Source organism: Plecotus auritus (genome assembly GCF_963455305.1).
Source record: "Plecotus auritus genome assembly, chromosome: 8".
Taxonomy (NCBI): Eukaryota; Metazoa; Chordata; class Mammalia; order Chiroptera; family Vespertilionidae; genus Plecotus; species Plecotus auritus.
The window spans coordinates 95,903,349-95,921,809 of NC_137782.1; the positions used below are offsets into that span (position 1 = coordinate 95,903,349).

General features: G+C 47.9%; 1 protein-coding gene across 1 annotated transcript in view; it reads left to right on the forward strand.

The window, feature by feature from the left end:
• Positions 1-803: 803 nt before the first annotated feature.
• Positions 804-18,461, forward strand: part of CDH26 (cadherin 26) — a gene marked incomplete at its 5' end in the record, with an annotated part of 44,302 nt that continues 26,644 nt past the window's right edge. Inside the window, 5 exons of the mRNA XM_080684863.1 lie at positions 804-869; positions 7,008-7,064; positions 8,281-8,385; positions 10,049-10,210; positions 15,773-15,920. Of these exons, the coding sequence (XP_080540989.1) occupies positions 804-869; positions 7,008-7,064; positions 8,281-8,385; positions 10,049-10,210; positions 15,773-15,920 (538 nt within the window). The remainder of the gene's footprint in view (positions 870-7,007; positions 7,065-8,280; positions 8,386-10,048; positions 10,211-15,772; positions 15,921-18,461) is intronic.

Consider the following 18,461-nt stretch of genomic DNA (forward strand, 5'->3'; position numbering starts at 1 on the left):
GCCCTCCCACAGGGAGTCTCTTTCCCATCTCTCCTCCCTCACTCTTTAATCCCAAACTCTGAAAGGCAGATCCCTCTAAGCTTAAAAAAGATTTTGGTAGAAAATGCATGTAAACCCCAGAGCCCTGAGACATGGTTAGGATGAAGCTGATTAGTGCTTCAGGAAAGAAAAATACTTTATCTCTCTCTCTCTCTCTCTCTCTCTCTCTCTCTCTCTCTCTCTCTCTCTCTCCCTCCCCTCCTCCTTCTCTTGTCCTTTCTGTTTTTTCTTCTCCTCTAAATAAAGTTATTCTTTCTTGAAGTTCTTTTCTAGTTCTTTTGTTACAAAGGAGAGGGGCTATAGGAATTAGTCTTTAAAATAATCCTGATACAGGAAAGAGGTCAATTGTGGGGCATTGTACTTGGAAACTTAACACTAACAAAGAAACAAAGCCCCGCATTCCCAGAGACGCTGGTTTCAGTTTCTCTGAGGGAGTCCTAATCCCAGGGCAGGGCCCGTGGGTGTTGGCCAGTGGCCTGTGACTATGGCAATTCCATTCTCCTCCACACCCTTCCTAGGAAGTCTGCTCATTGCTTATGAGGTCAAGGCTTAGCCAGCCCCACCCTGATACAACAAGAGTGGCCAGGGACGGGAGGGCAGGGCTGAGATGACTGAGATGAGAGAGTGTCTGGGACCAAGTGACCCAGTGACTGGGGAGAAGGCCCTGCTGGGAGGACCGGACCTGGCTGGGTGAGACCACAGCTCAGGAGGACTTGCTACCACCAGCAGGCTCAGGATCAGGCGTCTCGGCATCTCCTGCTGCCATGAGCTCCAGGGCCCCCGCTTCCCTGCTGCTCCTCAAGCTGCTGCTGTCGCTGCTGCTGCTACAGGTGAGCTGGCTGGGGCCCGCAGGCACCTGCGATCTCCGTGCTGGGTCAATGACCAGCCTGGGTGTGAGTTGGTGAGGCGGGCAGGAGCGGGCTGCAGAGATCTAGCCAGGCTCAGGTCACGATCTGTTTGAAGGATGGTGGGCCAGGCTAAGGGGACTCCATTCAAAACTGGGTTATACTGTACATACCACTTCATTTACATTTATATCAACACAAACATTTCCAACGATGCTTCTGTTCACGCTTTACTGGAGACGGAGACAATCTCAACTGTGTAGGCTGTTAAAGAACAAAAATCAAATGGGCACATTTTAAAGATCTTACTGACTTTATGGAGCAATTGCTGGACAGGCAGCACCCATCTTGCAGACAGGAGCTCCAGGGAGCTGAGCGGAAGGAAGGACTGTTACAGGCAGAGGAGCAGCAGGGGACTTATGCTGGCAAAGGGCTGACTGAGGCAAGGCACCTTCCTCTAGGGGCCAGGGGTCTGTCAGGCAGCTGGACTCAGGGTGCTGACCAGCATGTAGGGTCCACTCCTGGGAGAGGGTTGTAAGTCAGTATTATTACAGGTATTATGGTATTGAGCCTTTGTTTGGTGATGTAGGACTGAGCACAAGTGACTCCATTTTGGGCCTGTTGTCTCTTGTTTGAGTGTGACAATTTGAGCAAACCAAGGGGAGTGGAGGTCAAATCTCCCCTCCCCCCCATTACCACTGCTCAAATGAAAATAAATACAAATGGTGGAATACAAATGGTGGAATGAACTCAGCAAGCACGGTTGTTCCGTTTGTACCTAGTGGGTGGGTTAGCACTGCACAGGTCTGCCGGGGGTGACTTGTTTTCCGATGGTCTTAGGCTCTACAGAAGCTGTTCTCAACCTGTGGGTCGCGACAGGTTGAGAACCGCTAGCAGGGTCGCCTAAGACCTTCGGAAAACACAGATATTTACATTATGATTCATAACAGTAGCAAAATTACAGTTATGAAAATAATTTTATGGTTGGGGGTCACCACAACATGAGGAACTGTATTAAAGGGTCACAGCATTAGAAAGGTTGAGAACCACTGCTTAGAGGGAGGAAGAGTTATGAGGCTACTGCTGCTGAGTTCTCCCTTAAAAAAACCAACGGAGGGTGGGCAGCCACGCAGTCACCAGGCGCAAAGATTGTGGGGCTGGACTGGGTTGCTCCCCATCCTTACCTGGCTTATCCACGTCTGGCTGCAGAACTGGGTTAATTACTTGACCTTGGCCCTCACCTTGGCCTAGATTGGACTCTTCCAGGGAGCTGTAAAACTCCCAATGCCAGCCCCATTATGAGCTGATATGGGGTCTGGGCCCAGGCATCAGGGAGGGTTTGAATGTAACCCTGTTCAGCCTTATCTTCTTCCCCTTGAAAAGGAAGATGTTATCAGAATTTGCCCGACCTGAGGTTGTGGGAGGGAATGAGGAAATGCACAGAAGGGCCGGCCCAGTGCTGGCTAAGCTGCTGAGCCTGTACGTCTCCATCTCTGTTTTCCTAGCCACCGGGCATGGCTGGCGACATTGATTCCGTATCCACGCTGCAACTGCTTATTGGATACTTGCTCTGGAAGAACTGGGATGTAACCGTAAACAAAACGGGGAAAACCCCCTCTCTGGCACTCACCCTCTCTGGCACTCACAGACTTGAAAGGGTTGCCTTGTTTGGCACAAGCTGCGTGGTGTTGGGAGAGTTCTCTTGGTCGCTTTTTGCCACAGTGAGTTGTGGGTGCTCTTGCCGAAACAGCACTAGGTCACCATTGCTTTCCACTGCCCTCTCTGATCCTCAAATTTGCAACTGGGACCCACTCTGCATAGAGCTGCCATGTTCCCTGGAAGCCCCATTTTCCCCAGAAGCCCCACAGCCTGGTCCTGTGGCTCCGGCAGGAAGCGAGGGCCGCAGCTGTGGCTCTCGGTCAGGTCTACGTTGCACTCAGGACGCTCCTGAGAACAAAACTGAGGGCTTCTGCCTGTGCGACCAGTACTCACCAGAGAATTGTAAACACACTTCTCAGTTTATTAAAAAAATAAAAAAGGTAAACCGATTTCAAGTCAATATAAATCACATATTTTATGAAAAATAACCCCATTTTTTAAAATTCCATTTAGTTTGAGGAGTGGCACTGTTTCATATTTCTGCAAATCTCTTGAATGTCCGGCTTAGGAGCAGATGACGGGGCTCTCCTGATTTTGTGTTTGGCCTCGGGAAATGTGGCTTGGTGAGAGCACGTGAAGAAATCCTGGCTCACTCAGACATGTACCTACAAAGGGAAGAATGTTTAATAGCCTTGAACTTGACAAGTTTTGTGGTTTTTGTTTTCTTTTTTAGTTTTTTTTTTTTTTTAATTGATCTTTGGAGAGAGAAGAGAGAGAGAGAAACAGAGAGAGAGAGAGAGAGAGAGAGAGAGAGAGAGAGAGAGAGAGAGAAACATTGATGAGAGAAAAACATCAATCAGTTGCCACCTGTACATCCCTGCCTGGAGATCGAGCCTGCAACCCAATCCCGGGCACGTGTCCTGACCGTGATTCAAACCATGACCTCTAGGTGCACAGGATGATGCCCAACCCACTGAGCCACACGGGCCAGTGGCAGTGGTTTCTTTACCCTTGCTTGCGATGTGGACATGAACGCATCTGAATGCACTGACTGTGACAGGGACACCAGTGGCCTCTTAACTCTGGATGACTGCCCTGGCAGGGCTTTGGAACATGACGTGTCAATCGCTAAAAAACTCTTGGCTACTGAATCAGGCAGATCTTCCAAAGGTGGACATATTATATTCCACAAGGTGAAAAAAATCACTCATTGCCCTGGCCAGGTAGTTAGTTCAGTTGCTTAGAGTGTCATCCTGATATGCCAAGGTGGTGGGTTCAGTCCCTGGTCAGGGCACATACAAGATGCAACCAGTGAATGCATAAATAAGTGGAACAACAAAGCGATGTTTCTCTCTCTCTCCCTGCCTCTCTCTGCCTCAAATCAATTAAAAATCACATTTATTAATGTCTTAATGGATATATCAGAAAAACTGTTAAGTATTGGGCAAGCTGTCAAGTTCATAGTAGCAGACACATGTTTTCCAAAATCCTATTTTTTTCCTTGAAAGTTTACTTTTTATTATTAGCAACATGATACTGCCTGTTGTTATTCTTTAGTGATGGGCTCAGTCTGCTCCCTGCCTACCAGACACCCACCTGAACAGCCACAGCCCCTCATTCTGTCAAGTAAGCTGCTTTCCACAGACACAGAGGCCTCGTCAGCCACACTAACCATCACCCTGCTTCCCCCCGACACAGCCCATGCTCACGGGCAGAGTCCTGCTTTGTGCAAACTTCTCATCTGCCACAGGGTGCTTATAAGACGTCCACTCCAGAGCTGCAATGCAATAAGTTATAATTTCCCAGCTCAATTGTTTCTCTAGGGATTTCAATAATTCTGTGAATGCACCAATGGCTTTATTCTTCAATGACACTGGAATTCTTTTCTATCGGTCTGTCTCTTTCCTGCCCGGCACGCGTTGAAGAGTTCACGACAGCTAGCAGAGTCTGGGCCTTTGCCTTCCCTGGGGCTGCGGCTCCAGCAGTTTCCACAGATGCGCCCTGGTGTCCTCAGTGCCAACATCACACGGTACAGTACGCAAGTACCCAGTAGCGTCTGAGTGGTTGGCCTGAGGACTCTGAGAAGAGAGCTGGTGGGTGATCCTTTGGAAATGGCTGCTCCAGAGGATGTGGATGTTTATCGCCATGGCTGTTTTTTGGTAATAACAACAATTGGAAATAACCTAAATGTCCAGGAGAACAGATAAATAACTCTCCCATGTTCATTAGGGAACTGCTATACAGCAGTGAAAATGGGTGATCTGGAACTAGAGGTGTCAGCACACACATGCACAGACATACACATACACACAGGCACACGCATACAGGCACACAGATGATTATACATGCACATGCACAATGCACACACATGTGTACATGCCTGCACACACACTCACACATGCACACCCCCACATGCATACACACTCACACATACATGCACACATACATTTAGTGTTGGTTTTGACAGACACAGCAGAGATGTCTTTCATTTTCAATAGTTTTACTGTATACATGTGTCTTTCTTGAGGGGATGGATAATACATAATCCTCAATGTAAATCATTATCTTATCTATTAAAGAGGGAATATACTAACTGACCCTCACGCCGTCACAAAAGATGGCGGCACCCACAGCCAATAGGGAGGGAATATGCTAATTGATTCCCCCACTCTCAAAGATAGAGGCACCCACAGCCAATAAGGAGGGAATATGCTAATTGACTGCCCTGCCCTCAAAGATGGTGGCATCCACAGCCACAAGATGGCGGCGCCCAGTCCCCTCAGCCTTTCTGTGGTGGCAGGCACACAGCAAGGCCCGACCCCAGGCAGGCCCAGTAGCTCTGCGCGCCTGCCTCTGAAGTCCCCCAGTCCCCTCAGCCCCCCAGCTTCCCAAGCGCAGGCAAGCCTTGGATGGTGGCTGCCTAGCCTCCCAGAGTTGCCTGAGGCTCAGGTAACCAGGGCCGGCTGAGGCTTGCACTGCCGGCAGTGGCAGCAGCAGAGGTGTGATGGGGCGTTGCCTTCCCATGATTGTCTGGTTGCGTCCTGCCCCTGAGGGCTCCTGGACTGTGAGAGGGGGTAGGCCGGGCAGAGGGAACCCCCTCTAGTGCATGAATTTTCATGCACTGGGCCTCTAGTGTAAACATAAAGTACCAAGTTCTATTATTTTATTGATTACTAGAGGCCTGATGCATGAAATTTGTGCAAGAGCAGGCCTTCTTTCCCCGAGGCTGCCAGCACCAGCTTCCCTCTGGCACCCAGGACCTGGGTTTCCCTTGCAGCCCCAGCTTCATCTGGAAGGTCATCCAGAAGGACGCCCAGTCTAATTAGCATATTACACTTTTATTTTTATAGACTAGAGGCCCAGTGAACAAAATTTGTGCACTTGGGGTGGGGGTCCCCCAGCTTGGCCTGACCCTCTCACAGTCTGAGAGCCCTTGGGGGGTGGGCCTAAGCCAACAGTTGGATATCCTTAGCACTGTCACGGAGGCGGGAGAGACTCCCACCACTGCTGCTGCACTGGCCAGCCATGACCCCGGCTTCTGGCTGAGTGGCGCTCCCTCTGTGGAAGCACACTGACCACCAGGGGGAAGTTCCTGCATTGAGCATCTGCCCCCTGATGGTTAGTGCACATCATAGTGACCTGTCATTCTGCTGTTTAGTTGATTTGCATATTAGTCTTTTATAATATAGGACTAGAGGCCCAGTGCATGAAATTCATCCATGGGGGAGGGGGTCCCTCAGCCCTGCCTGAACTCTCTCAAATCCATCCCTCTTGCAATTTGGGACCCCTGGCTCCTAACTGCTTGCCTGTTTGCCTGCCTGATTGCCCCTAACTGCCTCTGCCTGCCAGCCTGATCGCCCCCTAACTGCTTCCCTCCTTGCTGGCCTGATTGCCACCTAACTGCCCCCCCCTTGCTGGCCTGATAGTCCCCTAACTGCCCTTCCCGCCAGCCTGATTGCCCCCTAACTGCTCCCCCCTGCTGAATTGATTGCCCCCTAACTGCTCCCCCCTACTGGCCTGATCTCCCCTAACCACCTCTGCCTCAGCCCCTGCCACCGTGGCTTTGTCCAGAAGATGTCTGGTCTAATTAGCATATTACACTTTTATTAGTATAGATTGTAAGATAAAGTCCAAAAATAAGGGGAAAAAAGAGAAAAAAAAAAAAAAACACGAAAAGAAGCCCCCGGGAATCCCACCACCCATTAACACTTGGTGTATTGCACACATGCACACGTCAGTGCACCTGTGCTCAGCCTTAGCAGACAGTGTGACTCCCTTTGTTCATTTCATGGCTGTACATGTCCCCAGCATTGGTGACAGGAGGGCAGAAGTCTTTGGTCAGTTCTCCTGTAATTACATAAGGAAAGTGGTAATTATAAATTGAGATGTCATGAACAAGAAATTATATTTATCAACTAAAAGCAGTTCTCCCCCCCTCCCCCAATTCTTCATGATTTGCCTTTCTACCTGATCTGATTCTGATAAGCATGTTCCCTACTAATCAATGTCATTTTCATTTCTAAGGTCAGCCTCATCAACAGCCTCCGACAAGAAACCGAGGACCTGGCTAAGCAAACGCAGGTGGGCCTGGAAGTCAGTGCCGTCACCGACCCACCAGGGTCCCCTGGCCTAGGAGGCAGCAGGGTTTGCGCTGCTCATACCCAAAGTGCTGTTTGGTTGGTAGAAATTAGTCTGTAACTCGGTGTGGGTTTTCAGAATCAGAGGGACTGCCAAAGGGTCGCAGATGGGGCCTTGATGTCTAATTAGAATATGAGCAAGTGGTGAACATCAGAGATCATCAGAGGCGATCCACGCCATCTTCTCTGTGGAATTTACACAGAGGGGACTGAATATTCCCAGCATGGGTGTGGTACACAGGGCTGCAGACAGGCACTCACCCCAATGCTCAGGCCACCTCAGGATCATGTTCTTCCTCTTGTTCTTGTGATCAACTCACTTTCTAATGAGGTCTTTATTTATTTATTTTTTTTAAGTACATTTTTCTGGCCCTGGACAATTTTGCACAGTGGTTAGAGTGTTTTGGCCCAGGTTTGATTCCTGGTCAAGGGCATGTATGTACCTCAATTGCAAGCTGGATCCCTGGCCTGGTAGGGGCACATTGGGAGGCCACCAATCGATGTGTCTCTCCCACATCAATGTTTCTCTCTCCCCTTCCCCTTCCACTCTAAAAGCAATGGAAAAATATCCTTGAGTGAAAATTTTAAAAAAGTACATTTTTCTGCATAAAGATTAACTTGGCAATAAACTAGGTTCACTTGTCATAAGTAGGCAGTAACTGTAAAATATATAGGTAATATAAACAAGACCGCAGTGTTAAATTCTACCTGTATTCTCTTGCCTGACAAGTCTCTGACCCTAATGCTGTGCCTATGTCTTGCTCTCTCTGTCTGGGTTACCAGGGGGATCAGTAGAGAGAGAGGTGGTCAAGACCCATCAGCCCTGGATGGAGGCTTCTGCCTCAGTGATTTCAGACAGAGCGGAGCACAGTTCTCGCTCATTCTGTTTGCACGTCTGCCACAGGCCAGGGCTAGGCACACGACAGGCAGTGGTCTCCCAGGCTCTGTCTCTGTGGCCCCTAAAATGACCACATGGACCCTGGGGGCACTGGTGGCTGTGCCTTGCAGTTTAGGAAGGTCCCCGAGGTTGGTAAGAGAACAGGTGCGTCTCATTTCTAAGCATCAGAGGCTGTTGTGAGGATGAGAAAGGATGCGTGGAGGGACCGCCAGCCCCTCTCGCATCACCGCCTTGCTCCTGAGCACTGTCACTGCGTCTCCAGGGGGAGAGCCATCGGCCTCTACGGCGATGCAAGAGGAGATGGGTTGTCACCACCTTGGAGCTGGAAGAGGAAGATCCTGGACCCTTTCCCAAATTCGTTGGAGAGGTAAGGCAGCTGCTCCTCCTCGGGAAAGTCCCTGACGGCCTGGATGAAGCAGGGCCCGGGCAGGCGGATGAAGCTGTGGTGGCCAAGTGGCGGTGAGGCCAGGCATGGCACCCGGAGAGACCTGGGCTGTGCTCCCCATGCATGCCTCTGCCTGAGTGGTGACTTCTCCACGGAGTGTCGCCGAGAAAGTTGGGGTCACATATGTCAATAGGCTGGTTAATTCCAGCCTGCAGACCTGATTTATTTAACCCATGTGGAGTCTTCTTTAAAATTTCATTATTTAAAAATAAGGAGATTGTGGTTACCAGAAGCTGGGGGGTGGGGGTAAAAGTGAGATTAAAATAAAAGAGGAAAGTAGAACGTTGGGTGCCAGGGGTGGTGGGAGGGCACCTCGGGAGAGTGTTTAATTGGGACAGTGCCACTTTTGCAAGATGAAAATGTTCTGGAGATGATGGTGCTGACAGTGGCACAATGACATGAATGCACTTAACATCACTAAACTGTGCACTGAAAACCAATTAAGATAGTAAGTTTTATGTTGTTATTTTAGCACAATAAAAACATTAGAAAAAATAGGGAGACTGTATTAAAAGTTCTGTCTTCTAGAGGCTTTTTAAAAACTGTAAAACCTGACCACATGGAGCCCATTAGCCCATTTTCACATGGCAACAATTAGATGGGGCTTGAGGTATCCAGAATGCCACAGTCCCCACCACTCCCTACTGTCTCCCTCACTCTGAAGTTGAGGATCAACTTGAGGCACCAAAGAAGACATACGGTGCTGTCAGAATGCCAGAATTCTTACACATGGCCCGGGCCATGTATTCCACCACCTTCCTGGCCATGATGGGCTTCTGAGTTACACAGAGTGCTTGAGTCCCCTCTGCCTGATTCCTCGAAAAAAATTAAAAATAACTCATTTTCACAATGTTTATAAAAACAGCATATGCCTACTATAATAAACCTATAGGAAGTTTTCAAGGCCTACAGGGAGTTTTCAAGGCCCAATGGTTAAAAGTGTAAACTCCCAGGGGTCGGAGCGCATGTTCCAGATGTACCATGTGCTCCCTCTATTAGAAACCCTCGTTGCTTCCTCAACGGCACAACAGGGTAAATGACTTGCCTCCGTTAAGGGCTGTTCTGAGATGAAGTAGGTCAGGACAAGTGAGGCATACAGTGTGCGGGCTCACTCTGCACTCTTCTAAATGTCAGCTGTGTGGCTATTACTTGTCTTTCCCTGGTTGGACAACCAGAATCCACGAACAGGTATGCATGTTTTCAGACACTTCTTTACAGTTTCACCCTGGAAATCTGTGTTAGCAGAATGGGTCACACTCTGCATGCTGTTACGCACACAGCTTCTGCTTCACCATGGGCCACGCCCATATCACCCATATCTGGGGAGGGGCATGGGCATCCAGGTCACATGATTCTTTCCATATGGTTGCACATTGATATTGTTTGTGACTTCTCACTATTAACAGTCACCTTGTTCCTTGTTCCTGCACCTTTGCTGATGCGCTTATTTCTTTAGGACAAGCCTTCCCATGCACACTTGCTGTGTGTGGCTCTTCACTGATGCCTCTGAGTCTCTCTGCCTTGGTAAATGACATGCAAAGTGGTTTATGCTCATTCTGTTTTTCTTAATTTTTCCTCCTTCCAGCTGTTCAATAATATGTCAGATAACATGGCACTGATGTATTTAATCAGTGGACCTGGTGTGAATAAATATCCGGAGATTGGTTTGTTTTCTATAGAAGATCATGAGAATGGAAAAATCTATGTTCACCGCCCTGTTGACCGAGAGACGACGCCATCCTTTACGGTACCTAAAATTCGATTCTGTAAATCTCTGGCTGGAATCATGTATGTGGTAGCATTATCTGAGCTGTGTGTCAGGTTCTGGGAGTTGGATGTGTTATTATACACCTCAGAGAGCTTTAGAAGTGTGCACGGGACCCAGAGGTGAATGTTGTAATCTTTAGTCTGGACGTTGGCTTTGTAACGATTTCTGTGTCTATGTGAACTGCTACCCTCCTGCCTTCTACTGACCAGTATCCCAACAGATCAGGATTTCACAGCATTAAATGAGCAAATTTATCCTCTGAGGAGTCACAGTTGAAATCTGTGGAGAGAGGCACAGACAGAACCCTGGGTTGCCTAATAACTGATGAGTGAGCAACTGCACACTTGATGACAGTTTCTTAGTGTGAATTCAGGTGTTCTTTATGCTCTCACCACCCCAATGCCACGGTCCACTGTGACCTTGAAATTCAGGTTCTAAACCAGGAAAGGCAATGGGAAAAGGAAATGCCTGAAGCACATGGGGGTGGATCACGTTGCTGCTTAACTTTCTAGGAGAATCATAGCAAGCTGGCTTTTTTTCTGTTTTGCCTTCTGCTAGAAACCGGGCTTGGTCCTCTGTCTGCCTGGCTATACGTTAACTCCTTCAGAGTGGGAAGGTGTTAACATCAGAGAGAAGCGATATAAGTAGCTTTTCTTCAGTGACCTCAACATATTTATATACATAAGAAAATATATTCCCTTAACTCACTGGCAGGTTCTGCATCTCTAACTTATAAACAGGCAGAAAGTATCCCCAATTCTGAAAGACATGCAAAGACAACTCCACACAAACCCTGTCCCATCTACAGAACCTGCAGTCTGGTAAGAGAAGGAAAACAGAGGTCACGGGGGATCCTGGGATGGCGAGTCCTTGTCTTTAATGCATGCACATCTCCCAGGGGGCTGGTTAAATGCAGACGCTGGGCCAGTAGGTGGGGCAGGGCCTGAGACTGCATCTCTAACAGGCTTCCTCCAGTAGATGTGTCTGAGAATGGAGGACCTAGAATGTGACAATTATAGAGACCTGTGTAAGGGCAGAGCAAACACTTAGTGACCGTGGTTTTTCTTTTCTGGGTGTCGTTTGCTTTTAACATCTTTAGTGAAGTCTTAAGGGTTGTTTTCTGAAACTTGAGGTCCAGATGGAAAAGATTGGCATGTCACAGATGGGTCGCAGGCACCATTTAGATCAGAAAGGGAAAATGTGGGGACACGAAAGACATCCCCATGGTTCTTCCCATGGAGATTTCCAGGCCCTGTGCTTGCACCTCCCTGGCTTCATCAAACCCATTTACCCACCTGCTCACAGGTGTCCTTTCACAGGGATTTCTGCAACAGTTGGCTAGTCGGTCCTCTTATTTGACTGCAAACCTGCAGGAAGGAAGATACAGGTGGGAACTCTGAGGTGTGCCTGTCCTCCTCCTCTGCCCCCATGGTTCTCTGTCCCATTACTATGGTTTTTCTCTCCAATTCTCTGCATTCCCTGAAATGTGTACTTCTGTGTTTGAGTGCCTTGTGAAGGTCAATCTCCATTAGAATGTAGTCCTAAGAGTGGTGAGACCCTGTCTTATTCATTACCATGACCCCAGCATCAAGAAGAGGGCCCTGTACATAGTAGGTCCTCAGTTAATCATGTTGGATGAATAAATGCACACAGAAAAATGTAGGCTCTGCCTTCTAGGTTGTTGTGGGTTGAACTGTATTTTCCAAAAAGATGGGTTCAGGTCCTGACCCCTGGTACTGTAAATGTGAGCTTACTTGGATATAGAGTCTTCATAGATGTAAACAAATTAAGACAAGGTCATTCTGGGTTACTGTTGTGTGTGCGTCCTAACCCAGTGACTGGCATCCTCATGAATGGAGGGAGATTTGGACACAGAGAAAGACACGGGGAAAGGCCATGTAAAGCTCAGCACAGAGACTGCAGTGGTGCATCTGTAGACCGGGGAATACCAAGGACTGTTGGCAACCACCACAAACCGGAGACAGATTCTCCCTCAAAGCCTCCAGCAGGAACCAGCCCTTCCCACACCTCAATTTTGGTTCTGTGAAAGATTGAGTTTTTGTTGTAAGCCACACAGTTTGTAGTCCATTGCTCTAGCGGTAATAGGAAATGAACACACAGGGGTTAGAAGATGTGGCGTGGCTGACAAGGAAGATGCCAACCTTCAGAAGTGGGACAGCTGAGAGACTTCTGGTCAAGATGGCAGTGTACATAAATACAGTATTCCCATATTCCCACAACCACATCAAAATTACAACTAAAGCACAGAACAACAATCATTCAGAACCACCTGTAATTTGGCTGAATGGAAATCCTACAACTAGAGAATTAATGCATAATGAGACTGGTAGGAAGGACAGAGGTGTGGAACAGGCTGGTCCAACACCCACCTATGGTGTTTTCTTAATTGGGAGAGATAACTTGTCTGCAAAGGTTTACATGAGGAGCAAGGAGTCCCAGCTCCATACCAGGCCCCTCAGCCCAGGGATCAAGTGCCGGGAAGAGCAGTTCCTATAACTTCAGGTGGGAATTGTGGCTGAGTGACACAGAGGCTACTGGAGTCCCAGTTGTTCCTCTTAAAGGGCCAGCACACAGACTTACTCAGCCTCACTCTCTGAGCTCTAGCAGCTTGAAAGGAACCAGGGACATATGGGGAGGAACTAAATTGTCTGGCATAAGAGCAAAGAACTAAGAGGAAACTTTCTCCCAGACAAAAGTGCTGGCAGAGGTCACTGTTCCTATGCTGAGACCTCCCACACCACAGTGCTGACTGGTGGGCGCCATGTCTGAGTTTCCATCAACCTGGCCCACACTGTGCACCCCATCCTGGTAACTCCCTGAGGCCCTGCCCCACCCAATTTGAAGCCCCACTCAAGCTGTTTGCAGTGGTCTTTCCATATGAATAACCTGTCCTGGGTCAGGCTTCAGACTTTTCTAAAATCTCTCAAACAAGCAGCAGCTGGGCTCAGAATGCCCCATGCCACTCAAGAGAAGGCCCCAGGCCCAGCACTAGTAAAAGCCTGCCTTGGTTCACAGCTTGGCCTCTTCTGGGCACTGCCAAGCCCAACACAAATAGCAGCCATCTGCAGATCACTCTGTAGCTTGTGCTGGATGGCCCCAGGCAGGGCACAGGAAGTAGCTGACTTTGCAACTCCTAGGAGGCCTCAGAGCCAGGGGACCTAGTGATCAGCTTCAGACCATGCCAGATTACAACCCTACCACATCTAGGAGTGACACACTCAAGGGGCAGACTTGGTGAGTACCAAAGCCCCACTGAAGCAAGTCCTGCTCCACAGGGGCATCTCCTGCACAGGTTGTCCACACAGCTGATTGACCTGGGAGTCAATCCTTCCCAGTGATGCCAACAGCAAGCAAGGCTCAACTATAACAGGCCACAAAGGGGTGCACTTAGAGTACCCAGCTCAGGTGACTGGGGAGGCTGAGCCACTGAGCCCTTCAGGACACCTACTACATAAGGCCACTCTACCAATTCCAGGAGACATAGCAGCTCTACCTAATACATAGAAACAAACACAGTGAAATGGCCAAAATGCAGAGACAAAGAAACGTCACAAATGAAAGAACAGAAGAAATCTGCAGAAAAAACTAAATGAAATGAAAGCAAGCAAACTACCAATACTGAGTTCAAAACAATGGTTATAAGGATGATCAAGGAACTTAGTGAAAACTGCAAGGAACTTATAGAAACACCAATGATATAAAGAAGAACCAGTCAGAAATGAAGCATACACTAACTGAAATGAATAATTTACAGGGAATCAACAGTAGAGTAGAGGATGCCAAGAATCATATCAGCGATTTGGAATATGAGGAAGCAAAAAACACTGAATCAGAACAGCAAAAATAAAGAAGAATAAAAAGAGAAAATGAAGACAGTGGGGGACTTCAAGCGTACCAACATTCCCATCACAGAGGTGCTGGAAGGAGAAGAGAGAGAGCAAGAATTGAAAACCTATTTGAAAAAATAATGACAGAAAGCTTCCCTTACCTGCTGAAAGAAATAGACATATAAGTTCAGGAAACTCAGAAGAACCAAAAGATGTCCACACCAAGACACATCATTATTAAAATGACAAAGGTTAAGACAAATGGAGAATCTTAAAAGCAGCAAGAGAAAAGCAGGTTACCTATAAGGGAGCACCCATATGACTGTCAGTTGATTTCTCAACAGAAACTTTGCAGGTCAGAAGGGAGTGGCAAGAAATATTCAAAGTGATGAGAAAATCAAGGACCTACAACCAAGATTACTCTACCCAGCAAAGCTATCATTTAGAATTGAATGTCAGATAAAGAGCTTCTCAGACAAGAAAAAGCTAAAGGAGTTCATCACCACCAACCAGTATTATAAGAAATGTTAAAGGGCATTCTTTAAGCAGAAGAAGAAAAAAAGAAAAAGGAAATGGCAATAAATATGTATCAACAATTGAATCTAAACATTAAAATAAATGAACAAGGAATCTAATGAACAAAATAAACTGATGAATAAAATAGAACCAGAAGTATGGAAACATGGAATAGACTGAAGAATCTCAGAGGGAAGTGGGGAGAGACGGTGGGAAAAGATCCACCAAATAACTCATATGCATGTAAGCATAACCTATGGACATAGATAATAGGGTGGTGAAAGCCTTGGGTGGGGCAGGATCCAGGTGACAGGGGCAATGAGGGGAAGTAAGGGGGGACATCTATAACACTCGCAACAATAAAGATGTAAAAAAAAAAAAGTGGGACAGCCAAGTGTCACGAGAGAACTATACAAATTGAACATTTGGGTTCAACCATCTGCCTCGGTGGAAGAATGCTGATCACTCTCTGTCCACAAAGAAAGGTGCTATTAAACACTAAGTAAGCCCAATGCAGTGGCAAAAAGACCTTTCTCATGGCACTGGACAGTGAAGAAATCACCAGAACCAGCCTCAACACTTCAAAGTCGTGTTTGGGAGGTGGCAGGATCTGGGTGTGGGATGGGGGGGCTAACTTCTTGTTAATTCTATGAACCTCTGAGAAGCAGTGACACCAGGTTACAACTGCTATAAGATTTAACATAAAGTTGAAAAGGGAAAAGGTCTTTTTTTTTTTCTGTGCAGGAATCCTATCTATTTATATCAAAACATGCTCAATTTCATAGGATGCAAAAAACTAAAATAAAATCCATCCTTTTATGTTCCTCAAAATAACTTTTTGTTGATCTTCATTCCAACAGTTCATCTATTTACAATCTGTGCATCAAAGTGATGTTGTATGTGTTTGGCACATAGGATGTTTCTTCTTGCTCATTTGAGTCTAAGAGCTTAGACTTTGCATGTGTGATTTTAAATAGCCAGATGCCAATCCACCATGTCAGTGCACCATGTTTCTCCGAGGATGGCAATCTTCCAGCTATAACACAAGGCTAAAGCCCTTTCCATATGCAGGAATTATCCCCGATGTCTCCTTTCTCCATTGTGATTCTGGTTGTTATTTGATTAGCGTCACCAAGCCAGGGGCTCTTCCACATTAACACAGTTCTCTGCTTCCCAGGTTTACTTCGATGTTGTGAATCGTTTGACAGGAGAGAAGGTGGACAACTCCTTGATCTTCATCATCAGGATCAGTGACGTGAACGACCATGCGCCCCAGTTCCCCGAGAATGAATTCAATGTCAGTGTGAGAGAGAGCCATGCAGCAGGTGTGTGTGCTGGGCTGTGGACTGCCCTTCCTGTCCCCTGAAGGTTTTTCTGCCAATACTTGGGGCACTTACTCCCAGTTGTCTGCAGGGAGGCAGTTCACTGGCCACATCCGGAGGGCCCAGGCTCTGGATCAGAGTGAATGCTTGAGGTCTGCAGCCTTGTTTTTGTTGGCTATACAATGCTGAGTCCTCTGGAAGAGTCAATATATAAATACCAATATCCTATATACTTAGTGGCCAGATTATTATGCATTCAGAGATCATAATAATCTGGCCACTCAGTGTATAATAAAGATATAATATGCAAATGGTTGTTACGCCATGAAGCGTAACGACTGACCACATAACAACCGGATCATGGATCAGCAGGAGGGTGGGGCAGCAAGCTACAAGTGGGCAGCGGAGAGCTACTGGAGGGAGGCAGGGCAGCAGGAAGGTGGGGCAGTGGGCGAAGAGCTACTGGAGGGGGGCAGCAAGCTACTGGCACATGGATTGGTGTGCAGGGCTACTAGTCCTATATAATAAAAGCCTAATATGCAAATTGTCCCCTCGGGCGGTCATTTGACCAGGAGACTAGGAGTTCGACTGTTCGCTATGATGAGCACTGACCACCAAGGGGTGGTGCAGAACATGGCAGGTATTGGTGATGTGGCGCTGGCAGCAGGAAGTAGTGGAGGTGCTGCTGGCACTGATGGGCCCCCATGAGAACCAGACCGTGGTGGGATGGTGGAGCAGGTGAGCAGGCAGTGCCAGGCCAAGGCGGGTGTGAGCAAGGGCCCAATTGCCCTGCTGATCACCCTGCAGATGGCGACCAGCGGCCGTGGTGGGGCCACCGCCCAGCTCCCAGGCACTGAGGGAGCCGGGTGGGAGACCTGGCACCAATAGATTGCCCCGCAGGTGGGATGGTGGAGCAGGCGAGGGGGCAGCGCCAGACCAAGGGAGGGTGCCAGGCGGGGTTGTGGGGCTGTGAGGCTGGGGGTGTGAGCTGGGGCTGCAAGGCTGGGGGCGCGAGCTGGGGCCCGATCTCCGCAGGCCACCCTGAGGGACCCCACCCATGCACAAATTCCTGTACCAGGTCTCTAGAATATATATAAAAGGCTAAGTGTCCATCCAACCAGTAGTTATGATGCGCACTGACCACTAGGGGGCAGACGCTCAATACAGGAGCTGCCATGATGCTCACTGGCCATTTAAAAATAAATGGCACCATGGACCTGGCGCTAACAAACCAACACTTGGCTTCCCTGCCACCACCCCAGAGCAACACCCCACCAAATCACAGCCAATGCTGCCACGACCCCATGATGCAGAATGTGGCCCATAGCCCAGCCCAGCCCAGCCCAGAAACGGTCGCTGTGGGCACCAGGTAATGACATCACATAGCAATGTCCAGCTTCCTCTCCCTAGTGACTAGCCTCCTTGGAGTTTCTCCAGCCCAGGAACACGACTTGCTTTATAGCCAGGTGCAAACGTTTTACACTGTAACCAAATGTCTGTAAAGTGTTTTCCCATGCCTCATCTCATTTGATCCTCAAAAAAGTCCTGGAGTAGGTAGATAGGAGACTTGGTGGAATCCTATTTTCTTTTCATTAGCCATAAAATGGAGGTTTAGAAAGTTTAGAAACTTGACCTGACTGAAAAGAAGTAAGAAATTGTGGACCTTAAAAATGACTTCAGGTTTTCTCACTGCACAGAATATAGTCAAACACTGCTGCAGCTAAATATTTTACCCTTTGTTCTTCCTGGGTGATATCTATATATATAAAAGCCTAAGCAACTGTTATGACCAGACGACTGGCCGGTAGCTATGATGTGCACTGACCACCAGGGGGCAGATGCTCAATGAAGGAGCTGCCCCCTGGTGTTCAGTGTGCTCCCACAGCCAACCTCCTGGGGCCGGACAACCTCCTGTGGTCCCTCCCCCCGGCCAGCTGGCCCCAAATGCCAGCCAGGCTGAGGGACCCCACCTATGCACGAATTCATGCATGAGGCCTCTAGTATAATAATAATCTGCTTCATGTTGATATTTACTGCTGTGTTGCTGACAATTACCTGAAAGAGAAGTTGGGGTGCTTCACTGGGCTGGAAAAAGTTTAGCTAAATCAGAAAGCAGGTCTAATTAAGCAAGTTTATTCCATATCTATAAAAGGCTAAGTTGACTCACACATGTGTGATACATATAAAACTCTTGTTGGTGCCAATCGCACGCGTGTGTTTTTATCTGTCATTGTCAATCATGAATTTGGTTGACACTTCTATTATAGAGAAAGGACGAATAGCAATATTAACATATTTCTTCTAATTAACTTCCTTTCAATGTGCACTAATCTGTGCACCAGGGCACTAGTCTAAAATAAAGCCAAATGAGGGAGAAAGACAGAGCTGGGCAGTGAGTTCCTGAACATCACTGTGATTTCTCACGTGGTGGGAAGTATACCCACAGCTTGTGTTCCAATTTACTTCTCCACCAGCATCTCTGGGAGTGGATGGTTCACCTTAGATGATTAGGTGCTTGCATGCTTTGTAAGCTTCTTGGCTGTT